Here is an 18,982-nt window from a genome sequence, read left to right on the forward strand (position 1 = left end):
ACAAAATAGAATGATTTTGTTTATATATTTTTTGTATCTAAATAGTACCTCACACTAATTTTGGGCCCTTTCTATTTAATAAACAAAAAAACAAATTTCCATGTATTTGTGGGTATTAAGTTGACATTTACAAATCATGACTAGCAAAAGAAATTAAATAGAATTAAATTAAATTAAAATTGTATATTCATGAATGAGATAGTTTTCTTTTGAAATACTGAAAAAAAAAAAAAAAAAAAAAAAAAAAAAAAAAAAAACCTGGTTGTGCATATAGAGCATGATATATAACAAATATTAAAGATCACTAGATAGATCTCATTGTTAATGAATTTAGATGATATAATTATTATTTAATTTCCAGAGAAATTAATGCAAAAGAAATATACAAGGAAAAAATATTATAAATATTCATTTAGATATTTTTCTTCTCATTTATTTGATAAGAAGTCAGTTACAACAAAATGAGAACAATCAAAAGTAGAGCATACACAAAGATGATGTTGTTTACATCATCCTTGTATGCTCCATTTTTTTTTTTTTTTTTTTTTGAAAGGAAACAATTGCTTTTCATTGTTTCACACAGCTGATCTGTTTTCATATTTTACTGAAAAACAAAACAGTTAATTATTCCAATTACATACAAATAACGGGAATTCGACAGAGTAAAATGAATGCAAGTTAAGAGAAATGGGAAAACTCCTGATTTTAATCATAATTTATATCATCAGAAATAAAACAATAAATTATTAAGTAAATCTCATTTACTTAGTATTTTCACTATAGAATTTAATTAAGAAAATAAAAAAAAAAGTCTAGTTATTTATTTTATAACCAGAAAGGGCGCAGAAATAAAAACTACCATTCGTTATCCATGTGTGAATTTGAAAACACACACACACACATGTGCACATGCACACAACACTATGGTAATTGGCTGTAGTCTTAATCTTACGAAATGTAATGAACACATAACTCTTTCAGAAAGTCTCATTTTTGCATTTATACAGCTAAATGTAATGTATGACAAATTAATTTTACGAATGTGAAGATAACAAGTCTCCCTCAGTACACGTTTGCAATATAATTACAGTTTAAAATTGGAAGAAAAGAACCACTACATCTCTTCTCTGAATGTATCTTATATAATGTTGAAAACTTTCTTTCCAACATGATGATTTATTTCACAACTTAGCATTACAGTGCTTGATAAAGAAGACAAAAGCCTGAATATAAGGAGGAAATTACTCAATTTCTGTAATTGTGACAGAGGAATGGCTTGCAGGATTACTTGCTGCTGTACCAGATTCTCCTTCCTCGGCTTCTGTAATAATAGGATGCTGCTGTCCCATGCTAGTGGAATTATAATAATAACGTGATTGGCTATTTTGTTGACCACTAACTGTTGAAAATGACTGCCTGTTACTGGCATATATGTTACTATGAATTCCTGCTGTTCTTCCATCTTGTGTTGGTGGAATGATAATAGAGACACCACTGCGATACTGGTTTGTCTGGGGTGGTGGTACAACAGTTGTCTGTCCAGTAGGAGTGATTGTTACATTTCCAATAGTAACACGTTGATTCTGATTTAATTTTTCTATATGTATTTGATTAAGTTGATTTCTTCCCATCTCACTTTTATCTGCATTTGTAGAATAAGTTTTGTAATTATTACTTGCATTAAATTGCTGACTTGTAGCACTATTATAGTAAGCTGGCCTTTGGTACCCTGCTTGCTGGTTAGTAGCTTGTTGGAATAATGGCTGAAAATATAGTGAAATTAAGAAATTAATATCTATTTTTAGAATTTATTTTCTAAATATCTAGGAATATGGAGATTCATCAATGTAAAAACAGTAAACAGATAGAGAAATGAGAACTGACAAACTACAGGGAGGAATTAGGATAGTAAGTGCTTTAGAACTCTTCTAATTTTTCCCCATTGAAAGGAAAATATGCAGAATAATTATAAGAATTCAATACCACCAGTTAATCTGAAAGTTAATCAACATGAAAAAAAAAAAATTAGGATCAATGAAAATGATCAAAATATCCTTTGATAAAAGTTACAAATTATTTCAATATAAAACACATTTTCTTCAAATCTTTGTAAGGACCATATGATGGTAATTCGAAGAAAGATATGATGTGCAAGTGTTTTTGCATAACAATTTGCAGAAATTGAAGGTGTTTTGTGGGGTGCTTAAGGGTCAAAGATATATAACTGAGAGGAGACCTCCACGTAGCCTATAAAGGAATGCGGAGAACCAAGCAGGGCTTCTGACCTAATGTTCAATCCCCCACCTTCTTGTGGTGCACCCTGTTGGGTATCTACCTGGAAACTGAACGAATGAGGATGGGCTGGCAATTTCGGATTTAGCTGACTAAATTGTATTCTTAATGGCTTAAACCAAAATACAAAATGATGGTACAGCATGACAAAATTTCATGCCAGCTGGGGTGTCGCCTGGTTAAACAAGCCCCCTCACCCCATTGTCTTTGTCAGGGAACCAGGGCGAACAGCGAAAAGTCAGCTAATGGAACAAATCTGAAAACACACCCCACCTCAACATCACCAGAGTTAAAGATCGGTACTATCAACATAAGAAGCCTGAATGGCAAAGAAATCAAGCTAGCTGAGGAATTAGATAAGTACCAGATCAACATAATAGGGTGACTAAACAAAAGACAAAAACTGGTGAGATCTTTCTGAGCAATAAATACAAAATGTTATATTCAGGCAATGACAATCAAGGAAAAGAAGAAGTAGCCGTAGTATTCAACACTAAATACGAGGCTAATCTTCTTGAATGGCAGGCAGTCTCAAGTAGAGTGAAATGAGCAAATATGACAGTGGGGAACTGGACAATGAGACTTATTTGTGCCTATGGTCCCACAGAAGGTTCTACTAAGGTAGAAGTGGAGGAATTTTTTGATGATTTAGAGAAAGTAACTGACACAATGAAAAGGGAAAAGTTGGTCCTTGTTGGGGATCTAAATAGCAGAGTAGGAAATGACTGTCAGACATACAAAAATATTTTGGGAAAATTTGGAGAAAAGAGAAAAGCTAATAATAATGGCAAATACCTGTTGGATTTGTGCTCAGGACATGGACTAGTTATTACTAACACCATGTTCCAACATAAAAATGTGCACAAATTCACATGGAGAGAAGAGGCAAGGAATAAGAAAAGTCTCATTGACCATGTTATTGTTGACAGTGATGGTTTCTCCCTGGTGCAGGACACCAGAGTGTACAGAGGATTTGAAATTGGAAGTGATCACTATTTAGTCTTGAGTAGGATAAAATTGAATTTCATATTGAAAAGAATAACATGAGAAAGTTTTAAAGCGAATAAAAGTTGAGCAGCAGACTAAAATACACAAAGATTATTGAAGAAAAAATGAGAGTTTGAGAACACGAACCAAACCTTCGATATTCAGTGGCAAGCCTTGAAGAAAACCCTGATTGATTCAGCTAGAGAGGCATGTGAGGTGAAGTTGTCTGCAAGAACAGAAAAATTATAACTGCATGGTGGACACAGGAAGTTAAAGAGGCAGTGAAGGAAAAGAAGAAAGCATATCAAAAGTTCCTGGCAAATAAGTCAGCTCGTGCTCTTAGAGAATACAGAGACAAATGTAAGAAAACCCAAAACCCTATGTAAAACTAGCTAAACAAAAGTCATGGGAGGACTTTGGCAAGAATACAGAAAAGAAATATCAAGAAGGTGGTAAGATCTTCTGGAGGTTGTTGAAAAAGTTTAGAAATGGAGGAAAGTGTACTGTAAAAGAAGTTAGAGATGATAAAGGTGACATGAAAATGGGAGAAAAAGATATCCTTGAAGTATGGAGTAATTACTTCGAAAAATTGCTAAATAAAACAAGCAGTGATAGCACAGTGGTAAAAAACACTCAACAGGCATACAGTCAGGAATACATATCCATACTTGAAGTAGAAAAAAGCAATCAAAAGCTTGAAATGTGGAAAGGCAGTAGGAGTAGATGATATACGACTAGAAATGCCGAAGTATGGTGGTATAAAAGTCTTACAGTGGCTGTACTGCATAGTCCAGAAAGCCTGGACAGAGGGATGAATTCCCAATGATGGGAGTAGGGCTCTCATGGTCCCCATATATAAAAAGGGAAATAAAACTGAATGTGAGAATTACAGAGGTATTTTCCTACTGAGTATTCCTGGCAAGATTTATGCAAGTATACTTGAGAAGAATAATGGAAGAAAAACTTGGTGAAGAACAAGCTGGATTCAGGCCAAATACAGGCTGTCAGGATCAGATCTTCATTTTACGACAAATAGTTGAGAAAGTATGGGAATATAACAAAGATCTATATTTAAGTTTTGTTGATCTGGAAAAGGCATATTACGAGGTGCCAAGAGAGAAAAACTATTCAATACGCCACAGTTATATGGTGTCAATGGGGCATTATATCAAGCAATACTTAGTCTTTATTTGAGTTGTAAGTCAGCAGTTAGAATTGAAGGAAGTACAGGAAGATGGTTTAATGTTAAATCTGGTGTGAGACAAGGATGTACATTATCCCTTCTGTTATTCATTATTTATATGGATCACATTATGAAGGAAAGTGGTATTAAACATGATATTAAAACTGGCAGTGTTAATGTCAGCTTTTTGCGGACGATGTTATACTTCTAAATAAATCCGCTACAAGTCTGCAAGATTCCCTGACTAAATTGAATAACTGTTGTAATGGAGGTCAGCAATAAAAAGACAAAGGCAATGAAAATAGGAAGAATCGTTGAAAATGTCAACTGCATTGTGAACAGAGAACTTGTGGAACAAGTAAAACATTTCAGCTACTTAGGCATGATTTTTAGTGAAGATGGTAAATTAAATATGGAAATAGACAACAGAATCAACAAATCTGGTATGGTAGAAAGTCAATTGAATAAATTCATATGGAATAAGAGAGAAATTAGTCAGAACACTAAATTAGCTGTATACAAGACAGTGTTTAAACCAGTTTTAACTTATGGATCTGAGAGATGGGTCAGAAGTAAAACACTTGACCAAAGACTAGAGACTGCAGATATGAGGGTCCTGAGAAAGATTAGAGGCGTGAACAGATGGCATCAATGGCAATATCATATTAAAAACGAGGATATTAGGAAAGAACTTGACATTGTCAGCATCCAGGAATGCATTAGCAGAGCTAATCTCAGGTAGTATGGTCACTTAAATAGAATGGGCGAGGAAAGATTAGCAAAACAAGGGTTCTCTGCCAGGTTGGCAGGAAAATGACCCAGATTAAGACCAAGATATAGGTGGATTGATACTGTACAAAGTGCCTTAGACGATAGAAATAAAATATCTGATAATGTTGGAGTCTTGACAAGTAACAGACTGATTTGGAGGAAAATTGTAGATAGGAAGTTAGTAATGATGTAAATTTTTCATGCAGTACTATCATATCCTGTATGCCCCTTGAGGATGCATGGCAGAAATTTGATGATGATGATGATATTTTGCTTTCTCAGAAAGTTTTTTTGTTGAGGTTTGTGTAAGTGTAGTGTATTTTGGTTTCTTTTAGTTGTAATTTATTCATGGGAAGAGTAAATGTACTGAGCAGCTTGTAATTCAAGAAGGAGGCTGCATTCATCTCACTGGATGGGTATTTTGATGGATAAAACTTTGATTCAAATGCTTTGTTCAAACCAATATGATTTGTAAGGAAGTGTAAAAGAGGTAACACAGTTCTTGAGAGTGTCCATTAGAGAAAGAGAGATGAGGAGAATTGTGAGTGTGCTACTGAGGAGAAAGAGAGTGAAATGGTATGATAACTAGGATGTGGAGGGAAAAAAGATGCCATGTAAATATATGGGATAAATTTGAGAGGAGTAAGTACGTGTTGGATATGGTTTGTATCTGGACTACTATGCACAGAAATAGCCTCCTGGTTTCTGAGGTGACACAGATACAGAAGAGAGTGTGCAAAACAAAGTTAAAATGATATTGGGACTATGGAATGGCCATAGATTATGTGAAAAAATTAAGAATTTGTGAACCGCAGACACTAATAGAGAGGGAAAAAAGAGGGGTGATATGATCGAGTCCTACAAACTTCTAAAATGGTCATACAGGATACCAGTGTTATTACAAAACGTGAGCTATTACAAAATATTACCCCCCCACCCCCAGTAAAAAACTCATGCTGTTTATTGCAAAGATTCTCTGTTTACATATTTTTGTACACTAGTTCTTATTAACTTGTTCAAAATATCTATCACTACTCTAGAGATACAGATAGTCGATACTTAGGCATATTTTTCATTTTATGGAGGGTGGAAAGAGGATGAGAAAACATTCACAGAAGCCAAGAATGAATGCACTCAAGAAAGAGGGGGGGGGGAGTTATTTTTTCTCTCAGAGTGGTGCATGACTGAAATGGCTTACCCCTGGAAGTGGTGAGCGCAGGTAATGTGACTGAATTCAAGAAAAAGTGTGAGAAAGCTGGTGTGGGCGATATGCCTCCCTCAATGAGTCTCTGACTTCCTAGAGGTCTGTAGTAATAATAATAATGGGCACTGCATATTTGAAGTGTAGTTTGAAATTAAATTTCCATCACATTTTTATAATACAAATCTGAACTGAAATTTTCTTAAGGAAATTTTGGCTGTAACTTCAGATTGCCATATGAAGATAAAGATATTCTGGATGCATGGAGTAGTTATTTTGAAGTTGTATAAATGAGCACTGACAGAATAGTGGAAGAAAATATTCAAGAAGAATGCAATCAGGAGTGCACATATCAGTATCCGAGGTAGAAGATATATGAACAGAAATGCTCACACACAGAGGTATAAAATTTTTACAGTGTCTGCACTACATAATTCAGAAGGCTAAGTTAGAAAGTTAAATTCTGGATGATTGGAGGGGATGTCCTCATAGTACCTATTTGTAAAAAGGGAAATAAAACTGAATAAAAGGAATTTCCCTACTGAGCATTCATAAGTGCATTTCGAAAGAGGTTAATCACTTAACATATGTACCTGAATATATTCAGGTATGCTCCCTAAGACAAAAATAAAATTTCTTGAGTTCACTCATGTGTCATGTATTTTTTCTTAATTTTAAGAATTTAAATGAAAATATTCATACGGTCAATCCCATTCATTTATTTTATGTTTTAGACATGGCTTAAGATGAAATTTAGATTTTTATTGGTAGGGTGGTGAGGGTGACATGATGCACAGTAGTTGCATGGGTGGGGCAAGGTATGAAGCTATTCAGTATTTGTCTTATTTTATAGAGAGAGTTGGCAGTTATAGTTATATAGTTGTCTCCTTGTGATTTGAAATGAAATGGAAAGATAAATGTGACGTGACTTTCAACAGTTCAATGATCTGAAATAAATGAATATCAACATAAAAACAAAGCTGATGTTACCCTCCACACTATAGCTGATGATGATGTTTGTCTCAATTACTTTGAAAGCTAATTTTCAAAGGCATGCACTATTTGCTATTTGTAATAAAATACTACTGAATATATGTTATCCTTTCTTCTAATAGCCGCAAATAAATTTATAACATCACAACAGGAGCCCAGTTTCACAGATTATATGACTAAATACCTTACTGCTATGCAAAAATAACTAAAGTCCAATGTTTGCAATTCAACATGAAACAAAAAATAATGACATCTATAAATAAAAGAAAAAATAAAGGGGGTGATAGACAACCACAATACATGTTTTGTGCAGTAAGAGTATGAAATGATACTTCAACTTTAAAGTCCAATGCAGGTAAAAGTATATCTCAAATATGCAGTTAATCATGCTTTCTTAATACGTCTAAGACATATTAATTTTGGGAAAAAAAAAAAAAAAAAAAAAAAGAAAAAGATGTAAATGCTTAGTTTATCTCTTAATGTTAAAAATGTAACCATAAAGATTTATATGTAAGAGAAAAATCTAATTATAAATAATGTATATAACACAACTATTTTCATACACATATTGAAAGGCTCAGGTGTTGTTGATTATTCGTAATAGTACTTTGCAGTAAAAATAACACCAAGAAAGGAAAAAATTTACTGCACTTTAAAATTTTAATTAAAAAATTTAACCTTCACAGATTCTGACACCATGGTTGGCCTTGATATTACTTCACTGTTCACCAATATGCCTTGAGCAGAGACCTAGACGCTTTGTTAGGCTGCATTTCCCCTCTCTGATATAATTGAATTATTTATTTCATCATTTATTCCAGTTACTTCTTACAAAAAGGAAAAATACATAAACAGGTGGATGGAACTTCTATGGGGGTTCTCTTCTTTCTCCCACACTAGCCAACTTCTAAACTGAACATTCTAAAAAAACCAAACACTCAAACCAATAGTCTGGCTGAGTTATGTTGATGATGTGTTTACTATTTGGCCTCATGGTTCAGAGACATTGGTTACATTTTAGCATAAATTTCATCAAAATAAATTTCACCATAAAAAAGAAAGCAGCAACTGTCTCTCCTTTCTAGATACACTAGTGACAAGACTTCCTTATGAAAGTCTTGTCACTAGTGTAGTGATGTCCATGTCTGCAAACCACACAGTTTTACATTATCCTTTTTCCATTTACAGAAAAGCCACACATACAGGAAAGTACTTATATAAGCAATCACACCATTACCTTATCCCAACAGTATGATATCCTTGAAACACTTACTAGGCTGGGATTTTTGCTCAAATGATAGTCCTTAAAACTGAGCTCAGTGACCTTCGCAAAACATTTTTAGGCAATGGTCACAGTCCATATAAAATAGACAAAATATTACATGCACCCCCACTCCCCATTTCTTCTGCAAACAATTCCAATTGGATGTTGTGTGCACCACCACCATTGATATGTAGTCACACAGATTTCAGGTGTGTGTGTGTGTGTGCGAAAGCAAAAGGGGACATTTCGTATATTGAGTGCAACTATATGCATGTTATATATGTGGTCTGTATGTGCTGAAAGCTGTAAATGATTTACTGATAGATTAGAGATTTATGCGCAGTATTTATGATTAGACTAGGTAATAGTGGATATCTATTATTTTAAGCATAAAATAATATTGTAAAACAGTTATTTAAAATTAAAAATAATTACTGTTTTATAGTTTTATTGTGTGTAAAAACTAATGAATGTAATAGTTTCAAGACAGTTATGGCAGAAAGAATTCATCACAGATATTCAACAGTTGAGATCAGGGGGTCTCTGTGGGAGCCAGTTAAGTGTGGTGATGTCCATGTCTGCAAACCGCACAGTTACAGAAGCAGACTTATGACATGGGTGCATTGGCTTGAAAGAGACAATGCTTAGTTCTATATAAATGCCACAAAGTAGGAAGTATTGCATTGTCCAGAATGTTCAGATAAATACTTCTCAGAGTTCAATGTTCACGGCACCACAGAGGTTCCGCACTAAACTAGGAAAAACAGGACAATACCACCACAGTGCCACCTCTGAATTTTATAGTTGGGGCTTCATTGCTCCATAACCAAGCTTTCCAAACTTCCACATCCCAACACATACATGCTCTTTGCACAAGTGAAGACAATGCTGAGTGTTGGTCAGGTAATGTGGGGCTTGCATATTACAGTCCAACCATGGAAACACATGTTGTGAGTCTTGGTTCTGAATGCTTTTGTGCAAATTCGTGTTCCAGTCAATGCCAAGTGTCAGCCATTCACTGCAGGTAGAACTTGCAGTTGACTCTGTGCACTTCCATTTCAGATTGTTGACCTGGAATGGCCCAATTTGTTAACAATTTGCCATACAAATAGGCCTGCAACATGGCATCCTATCATAATGCCTCTTTTAAACTCCGTCAGCCGTTTCACCTGGACACAGTTGCACTGATATGGAAGCATCATATTCCTCCAATTTATATTGGCTGTAAACATGTCACTCATTACATGGCAAGATGCACCTTGCCCATTGACTTCTTTCCAAGCAGTATATATATTATACAGAATCCTGCTCTAGAGTCGAAACATGGAATTTTTTCAAGCCACCCCAGTCTTTTATTATGTGGGGTGGTATCTGACACTGGTGATGAATTTCATCTCCAACCTATTGGTTAGAGACCACATATGATATCCAGTTGATCAACCAAGCCAGGAATTGCACCCGTTTTAGTATTTTCGCTAAAACATTAATACTAACATTACCAGAAATGCCTGAGAAAAACAGTAGTATTATAGGACTAGATAAGCCATCCATGAGATCTGATTATGATTGTTGATTATAGAAGCAATTTTAGGAAACACAATATACAGTTTTGATGCCCAAATTGCCAGTCCATTTTCTTTCATTTAGCTTCCAAGTTGAGACATGTTAATGGACTGCAGCATGAGAAAGTGAGTCAGACCTTTACAACTGGCTCTTTGCATTCCTTATAGCATCTAGTTTCAATTCTTAAGCAAACCCCTAGATTAGAACATGCCATCATAAAAAAACAATCTAATGTGCTGGCAGTTGTCATCATCCTGATTACCTGATGAACACTGTAGTCTTATAGGAAAAGATAAGCCATCCACCAAGAGATCTGATTATGTTGCACCATCAAAATGTAGAGCACTTTTAAGCAATCGAATACAGTTTAGTTGCCCAAATTGCCAGTCAATCCTCTTTTATATAGCATCCAAGTAGATATCTACTAATGGACTACATGAGAAAGTGAGTCAGAACTTGTAGTTGGTGCTTTGCATTCCTTATAGTCTAAATGGAGGTCTTTTCCTGGTTGTGTTTAAATTCTTTAAGCAACCCCTAGATTAAAGCATGCCTCATCTCATCTTCCTTTCCCTCTTTTGCCTTGCAGTGTCGAGGGTTTATTAACATCGGACCTCAAACCATTCACAGGATAAGGTGGCCAGCCCTACGCCCCAGTGTATCCTATGGCTGTAGTTTTGAGTTCTCAAGGCTGTTTGCCTGCTTTGCAGGATGAAAAACCCCAGGATAAACTGAGGGGGAAAAACCCTACTGTCCACGCCCAAGACTGGCTAACTTGGCTATAGCTGAAGAAGATTCTTCAGCTCCCCATGTCACCAACGGGAATCGAATCTAGGACACTCCTTCCCCAGGCATATGGTTGCGTAGTTAACACTAGGCTAACCCATGCAGACTTAAAGCATGCCATTATTAAAAAATAAAAACACTCATGAAAAATAACACAGTACCTGATTTCTCAAATTCTGCAGAATTACAGAGGTCTGCTGAAATGTAGCACCTGAGGTTACAATGAGCCTTTCAAGGTCTGGTGGAACAGGTTTATTCTGAGCAATAAGCTGGGGAGAAAAAAAAAAAAAAAAAAAAAAAAAAAAGGATTTCAATAATAAGCAAATACATAGAAACTATTTAAAAAATAATTTGAATTAATAATGATAGTGTTTACAATACACATTTTATGAATTTCCTTTTATTTTTAATAGAAAACAGTTTCATAATTGCCACTATCTAGGAAGTCACACTGTGAAACTCTTCAGGTGTAAACATGGGAGAGCTGCAGCAAACCCAATCATAGCATTAAGGAGCTCTTCATTAGTTCACTGCAAATGAACATTAAAGTCACGATGCCAGTGATAACAACTAGTGATTAAGCTTAACTTATTCATTTCCCTAATGCTTATGCAACCATAAAAAAAGAGTATAGACTGAGAATGCTTCAGTAGTAGCTCTGCAAATTATCCTATATTCTAATGGAAAGTGGTTAGCTTTCTGTCAATCATGGTTATCTGTCTGTTAATCCATTTGTTCGTATGGGAGATAATGAATATATTACTTGATGTGAAAAATGACAGTACTGAGGATGAAATTGAAAAGCAAAACATTTTTGATAATAACAACTACTTTACATTTGTATCATTCAATGCTCAAGGTAATATTCAACTGTACTGAACATAATGTTATTCAGACAATAGAAAAAGAAAGGATTAGTGACAATTACAGTAGACATCTCATAATCAGTAAAAATAAAAACATGAATCGAAAGAACCAACGTAAAGCAAATTTGGTGCAATTAATGCAAAAATGATCAAAATACAGCATGGAGTCTAAAACAAAAACAATTTTATCAATGATATCAAAATTAGGCTCCTATTTTTGAATAATTTGCATGTTGCTGAGGAAATAACATACTCACTGTACAAGTACAAAAGTTTTGATCAAAAGTAAAAGACTAGCAATTTATACAGTTTTTAAAAGTGTAGCTTTTAAATTCAAAAGGCACTGGCTACTGTGAGTATGAGTTTCAGTATCTTTTGAATGATTTGCTTGTTACTCAAACACACCATTTCTTTACTGTTCCTGGGGCAGGAAAAAAATGTTTTCATAATCATTTTAAAAAGTAACAATAAAGCTGTGCAATATGTATCACAATTATGTTATATAAAGGGGGGGGGATATATATTTTAAGTGGTTATCATCCACGAAAAGTTATTACTAAACCTATAGTACAGGATTTTTTTTCAATTTCATATATTTTTACACTTTTGTCTGGAAATAATGCTCTAGAGACCTTTCCTTTATTGTTACACGGTAATCAGCATTCATTTCACACAAATTATGGAGACTACAACCATGATAAAAATAATTATTTTATGACAAATCCCGTAAATACTATGATCAATCTGGCTATTCTGATCATGCCCTGAATACTCTACATAGAACTGACTGGAAGATTGAGATTGTTAGGAAGTCGAGATTGCACAGGTCCCCTTAAAACGTGATATGAACGTAAATTTAAGGGGCCTGTGAAATTCTTATCAACCACCCTAATCTTAACAAAAAATAATGATGGTCTAAAAATCCAAGATACATTATGAACAAGAGAAGGAAATTTGAAGAAAGAGAACTTTTTGCTACTTTATGGTGAAAACAACTCGGATATCATCTGCATGAATTTGGAACAGGTTTCATCATTAGGAAAAAATTGTATTCATCTCTGATCAAAAATATCAATAGCAACCTTATGAGTTTCTCCAAATCTTATTGAGGCTTGTGTCCAATGATGAGTGTTCAATGGCTACGGTGCTTCACAATATAAATGACACCAGAGAACAGAATAAATAAACAACTTATTGAATTACTAATATTTCAGATTTTACTAGTATTTTCAAAACACAAAATTGCAGCTTTGGTAAAATATCAGCAGTCAATTAGATGGTTGCAGAAATAGTTGAGATAGTAACTGAAAAGAAATCATCAATGCCCTGTACAGATAAGGAAATATATAAGGACATATTCTAGTGAAGTATAATACTTCACTAGAATCTTGAGTCTTTTGAGCACTGCAAGGTTTTCTAAATGAAGAAGAGGAATTATAGTGTACTGTCATGAGCAAAGTTATTATTACTATTACTATTACTATTATTACGGGCAACTCCAGGGAGTCATTGGACTCATCGAGGGAGGCCCCAAATCATATTCATCACAACTATTTGACATTCATACAGTATCTATCATACCTCGCCTTAAACTCATTCACTGTCACAGCATCCACCACAGACTCAGGGAGCACATTCCACTCATTCACTACTCTAAAAGTAAAGAACCCAGCTCTAACACCTTTACTAACCACACTTTTGCCCAGTTTCCATGGATGTCCCCTAGTCCTCCCAAAACCAGCCCTGTTCTCAAAAATATCTTCTGAATTAATTTTATAGAAACCCTTCAGTAATTTGAATGTCTCAATCATATCTCCCCTCCTCCGCCTATCAACCAATTTTTGCAACCCACAAATCCTCAACCTGTTCTCATACGGTTCATTCCACAGACCTGCTATCATCTTGGTCACTCGCCTCTGGATCCTCTCCACCTCCTCCCCATCAAGAAGAAACCTAGGTGACCAAATCTGAGCACAGTAGTCTAGATGGGGTCTTATCAAGGCTCGATACAGAGGAACAATAACCTGCTTGTCATCGTATTCTTCAGCAACCAAGTGATTTGATGAGCTGTTTTGGTCACTTTTGCAATGTGTCCCCTAAATTTCAATTCCTTATCTACCAACACTCCTAAATCTCGTGCCTCATCAATTTCCTGGAGCACGGTTCCACCAATGCAGTAAACTGCAGCCAATCTTTTCACCCCAAAATGCATAACCTTACATTTTGCCACATTAAACTGACATCCATTCTCCTTAGCCCAGACCTCCAATCTATCCAAATCATCCTGCAAAATTTTGACGTCATCTGCATTCACTATTGCCCTACCCAACTTCGCATCATCCGCAAACAAATGAACTGTTCCTCTCAGATCATTTCCTATATCATTTATGAACAAATTAAACAGCAGTGGTCCAAGAACAGATCCTTGTGGCACACCACTAGTCACAGGCCGTCTTGTGGACTCTACTCCCGAGTAAACCACCCTCCTATCCATCTCACCAACCCTATGTCCATTCCCATATGCTGCAATTTACTGATTAGAATTCCATGTGGAATCCTGTCAAAGGCCTTGGCAAGGTCCAGTAGAATCACCGTAAACCCATTACCCTTATCCAGTTCAGCCGTCACTGTGTTATAATACGTGAGCAAGTTACTGAGGCATGACCTACCCTTAACAAAACCATGCTGTCCCCGATACAGTATCCCATTTTCTTCTATCCAATCTTGTATTTTCCTCTTGACTATTTTCTCTAAGACCTTGACAATGATTCCTGATATGCTAATCGGTCGGTAATTTACTACAGCAGTCTTGGAACCACCTTTATGCAGTGGAACTATTTTCCCCTCTTTCCACCCGCTCGGGACTAACCCAGACCCGAGACTCAAATTAAACAAAATGGTCAAGGGTACTGACAATTCTTTAGCTGCTTCTCGTATGACACGAGCTGGTATACCATCCAATCCCACGGATGTATTTAAATTGAGGTTATGCAATAGACTACTCACTTCTACTTCATTCACCACAATTCCCGTATAATCTACTGGTTTATTCGTTTCTGCAATGTCACCACCTGGATGATATACTTTTGCAAAGTGCTCACTCAGTAACTCAACTATCTCAACTGATTCAGTTACCTCCCTACCATCGGCATTCTTTAAAATCAATCTGCCATGTACATTTTTCCTTTTACTTGCTACATATCTAAAAAACTGTTTAGGATTCTCTTTAGCCTGCATGGCCAATGTTCTTTCGTAATCCTTTTTTGCTTTTCTTACCACACTCGTCACCCTTCTGACCTGTGCTTTATACCGTTCATGTGCCTGCCGGTCACCCTTCTCCTTAAATTCCCTCCATAGTTGTTTCTTTTTTTGCAACTCAAGCTTAATGGTGTTATTCATCCATTTAACCCCTACTTGATTTATTATTCGGACTCTAGGTATACAGTCAGCCATTGCTTCATGCAAGGACTTCTTAACTACCTCCCATGCACTATCAACTTCTAGTCCTTGCAGTTGTATATGCCATGGCACTGAACCAATCAAACTCCTAAGCTTGTCATACTTTCCAGCCCGATAATTCCACATGTACCCTGTCTTAATTGAAAATTCTACACCTTTAGCCACCTCCCAAGTTAAGACCCTATGATCACTCTCACCGATTGGTGGCAATGTCGTCATATTTGTTACAGCCAAATCCTCAGATGTAATTACTAGGTCAAGCACTCTCTGACCCCTAGTATTTTCCATTACATGCTGTCGCAGATAGTTATCCCTTAATAACCGCATAAAATCCAGTTCCTTCCTCCCGTGTGTCCTCTCCTCACTCCAATCAATGCGACCATAGTTGAAATCTCCCATAATAATCACCCTCCTTCCACCCATATCTTCTATTTGCTTGTGCATATTGTCACCACCATCTTTTCCATCACCTGGTCTATAACAGCACCCAATTGTATATTTAGTTCTGCTAGCCACAATCTCACACCAAATGGCCTCAAATGTGCTCTTTTCTCTATCCTGCAATTCAACTTCTATTCTCCTTGGCTGGAGCTCATCAGCTATCATCAACAATACTCCTCCCCCCATTTTATTCTCTCTGTCATTCCTGAACACACTATACCCATCACATTCAATCCCACTAGTTATATCATCTACAGTCAGCCATGTTTCACTAATACCTATAACCTGTGGTCTGGAAGTGCCAACCATGGCCAAAAACTCTTCCTCCTTGTTCCTAATACTCCTAGTATTAGTGTACATGAATTTAAGACCCCCATTAGCCCCAACCCTACCTTGATGCCTTATATTAACTATCCCACTCAGATTTGTTGTCCTTATTTGCTCTGGCATATCATATTCATTCTTACATTCAACTGCCTCCATAAGGACTGAATCTCTACTCCCCCCCCTTAACAAATCTAGTTTCCCTGAATTTGCACATCCACTACATTCAGCAACACTTTCTCAAGTCTTCTTACACCGTAACCATTCAAATGCAAGCCATCCATCTTATATAGATCCTTTCGCCCATCAAACTCACTCCACACATCCACAAATTCCACACCACTCGTCATACATAACCCACGCATAAAGTCATTTGCAATTATAGCCCTCCTTTTAAACATTTCACTGTCATACCGTGGCAAAAGACTAATCATTCTAACTCTCTCACTCTTTTCTTTTGCTACCTCAAACAATTCATTCAGGTCTTCTATCATTTCCATTTTATCTCCTTTCAAATCATTCGTACCTGCCACAACAATCATTTCTTTCACCCTTTCCTTTTGCTCTCTAATAGACGAAGTTACGTCCTTTATGGTCGCACCAGGTTGGTACGATTTTGTCAAATCCTCTACTAACACACCTCGTACTAACGAGTCTCCATACAGCACTCTATCCTTCATTTTGTTCATGTTCACATTCATACGTCTATTTTTCCTGTCATACCTTTTATTATTGGTTGGTTCATTCAGTCTACTTTTGTTCATGCACTCTAGCTACTGTTTTGCTCTTTCTATCGCACTATTCAACAACGCGATCTCACTCAATGGATCTATCTCATCTTTTTTGTTCTCTAAGAAACCATTTATACTATCATTCACACTTTCTACATTCACACTCTCACAATTTTCATGTACAACCTTGCCGTTTCTTGTCATATCCCTGTTTCCTTCATTCTGAAGGTTGACAAAAATATCACACTCACGATCCGAAATACACTTCAATTCCGCATTCTCCCTACATTTTCTACACACATTCAATCCTTTATTATCATCTAACCACACTCCGACCGCACTCCGCAAAGCGTACATTTCACAGCTAGTACACTGACTCATTTCTTTTATGCTACCGTTCTTTGATAACGATGGCGAACCTTCATTACTGACTGCCATTTTCCTTCGCACAGGTGCCATTACTTATCTGTGACGTGTTTTGTCAAATTATACCCTAATCTTTAATAATTATTCAATTAATAAATAAGAGGAAAAAAAGTACAAACATCAGAACATTTAAGTACTAAATATAATTAAATAAAATGAAATATAACTAAATACAGTAACTTAGCTTCGTTTTGTCTTCCACCGTTACGCGTTCGATTCCGACGGTACCAAAATATATTATATCGTGACAGCAACTAACTTCCAAAAAACAACCACTGAAGTACACTCGTATTCAGAGAAACAATTTAGCACTCAAAAACGTAGAAAAAGGGGAAAAAAGCGGACTATTCACCGATTAAAAATCACTTTCTTCTGCACAGCTCAAATTCACCGCCACGTGCTACGGCGACGCTAGCGTCCAAGTTATGAATAGGATTGGATTGTCATTAAGCAGGGGGCGCACCAGTAGTGTCCTGCGCCTGTGTGCAAAACTTTAGTTGGTGCCTCTATTCCCCCCACCCCCCCAATAAAAAAATCACTTAAAAAAAAAAAACGTTTTTTTAAAGTATTTCCTCCTCTTTGGCACCTGTGTGCATCACACACATTGCTGGCGTGCCCCTATCATTAAGGTCATTAATGCATAGGAGGAAGAATGTAGGTTATATCACAGAGTTAAAGGATACTCCATCTTTGATAGAAAACTTTATGAAGCAAACATGTCACCATGACATGGTGGCATCAGTAACTTCGGCCACTAGAGGGCCATAAGGTGTGTAGTGTTGGTAAGGAACTGCGGAAAAGATGTGTATTTTGAGTAATAATTGGCAATATTGCTTGAATTTTAGTGTTGTATTATTTATTTTTGAGAATGAAGTGTGTCTGCATAATTTATTAATTTGTTAGATTTATTATTTATTAAACAGAACACAATGGGGGTACTCATGAGGTCAACCACACAGGTATCGACCAGTGCGATGGCAAGTGTAAATCAAGTGGCAGTAACAAAATAGACTTTTCAAAATTGATCCGATGTCATGAGTGTAACATGCATGCATGGCAAAGTGTAAGGGATGTGTTTTTTGTGGAGACAATGGATGAAAGATGAGGGGAAAGTATGGATTTGTAGGAAGTGCGATTTATTATTAGACCATGAGGCAATGAATGTGAAACAGACTGAAAAGATAAAAGAATGCAAGAATGTCAAAGAGAAAGTTGGTAAAAGGAAGAATATAAAAGTGAAAGTTATGATAAGGGGGAGTGAAAGAAATGAATGAGGAAATGGAAGTACAGTGCAGCAGAATGAGAAGTTGCAAGACTATGGGAGTGACAGAGAGTAAAACTGTCAGCCTGCAAGATTTGTTGAAACGTTGAAAATGAAATGAGGAATATGCAGAGTGATATGAGACAGTTAGTGGAAACTAATGAAAGTATGCAAAAGAATAGAATGAAAGAATTAGAGCATTAGATAATCAGAGAATCCATATGGTCTGCTATCCAGGAGGGAGAATGAACAGGACAATTCAGGCACTGGACATGAGAAAATGAGCAAGAGAACTAGTGGTAGCAATGGGAACAATTGATTTAAGTGGACACAGGGAGTATGCAAGGGCAAAATATCAGGAGGTTATTGAGAAGCGTGAAAGAAAACACTGTAGTGGGAAAGGTTTTCAGTGTGTTTCTGAGGTATGACAATGAAGA

At 36.1% G+C, this 18,982-nt stretch overlaps 1 protein-coding gene across 1 annotated transcript in view; it reads right to left on the reverse strand.

Annotated features, from left to right (window-relative positions):
• Nucleotides 1–263: 263 nt before the first annotated feature.
• LOC150105775 (uncharacterized) overlaps nucleotides 264–18,982 on the reverse strand; it is a 625,951-nt gene continuing 607,232 nt past the window's right edge. Inside the window, exons 27-28 of the mRNA XM_090394343.1 lie at nucleotides 11,199–11,306; nucleotides 264–1,763 (exon numbers count right to left, since the gene is read on the reverse strand). Coding sequence (XP_090250469.1) covers nucleotides 1,242–1,763; nucleotides 11,199–11,306 — 630 coding nt within the window. The 3' untranslated portion in view covers nucleotides 264–1,241. The remainder of the gene's footprint in view (nucleotides 1,764–11,198; nucleotides 11,307–18,982) is intronic.

This window comes from Typopeltis vanoorti, chromosome 6 (genome assembly GCF_054136105.1).
Source record: "Typopeltis vanoorti isolate ZY-2024b chromosome 6, IOZ_Tvanoo_1.0, whole genome shotgun sequence".
In the NCBI taxonomy this organism is placed as follows: Eukaryota; Metazoa; Arthropoda; class Arachnida; order Uropygi; family Thelyphonidae; genus Typopeltis; species Typopeltis vanoorti.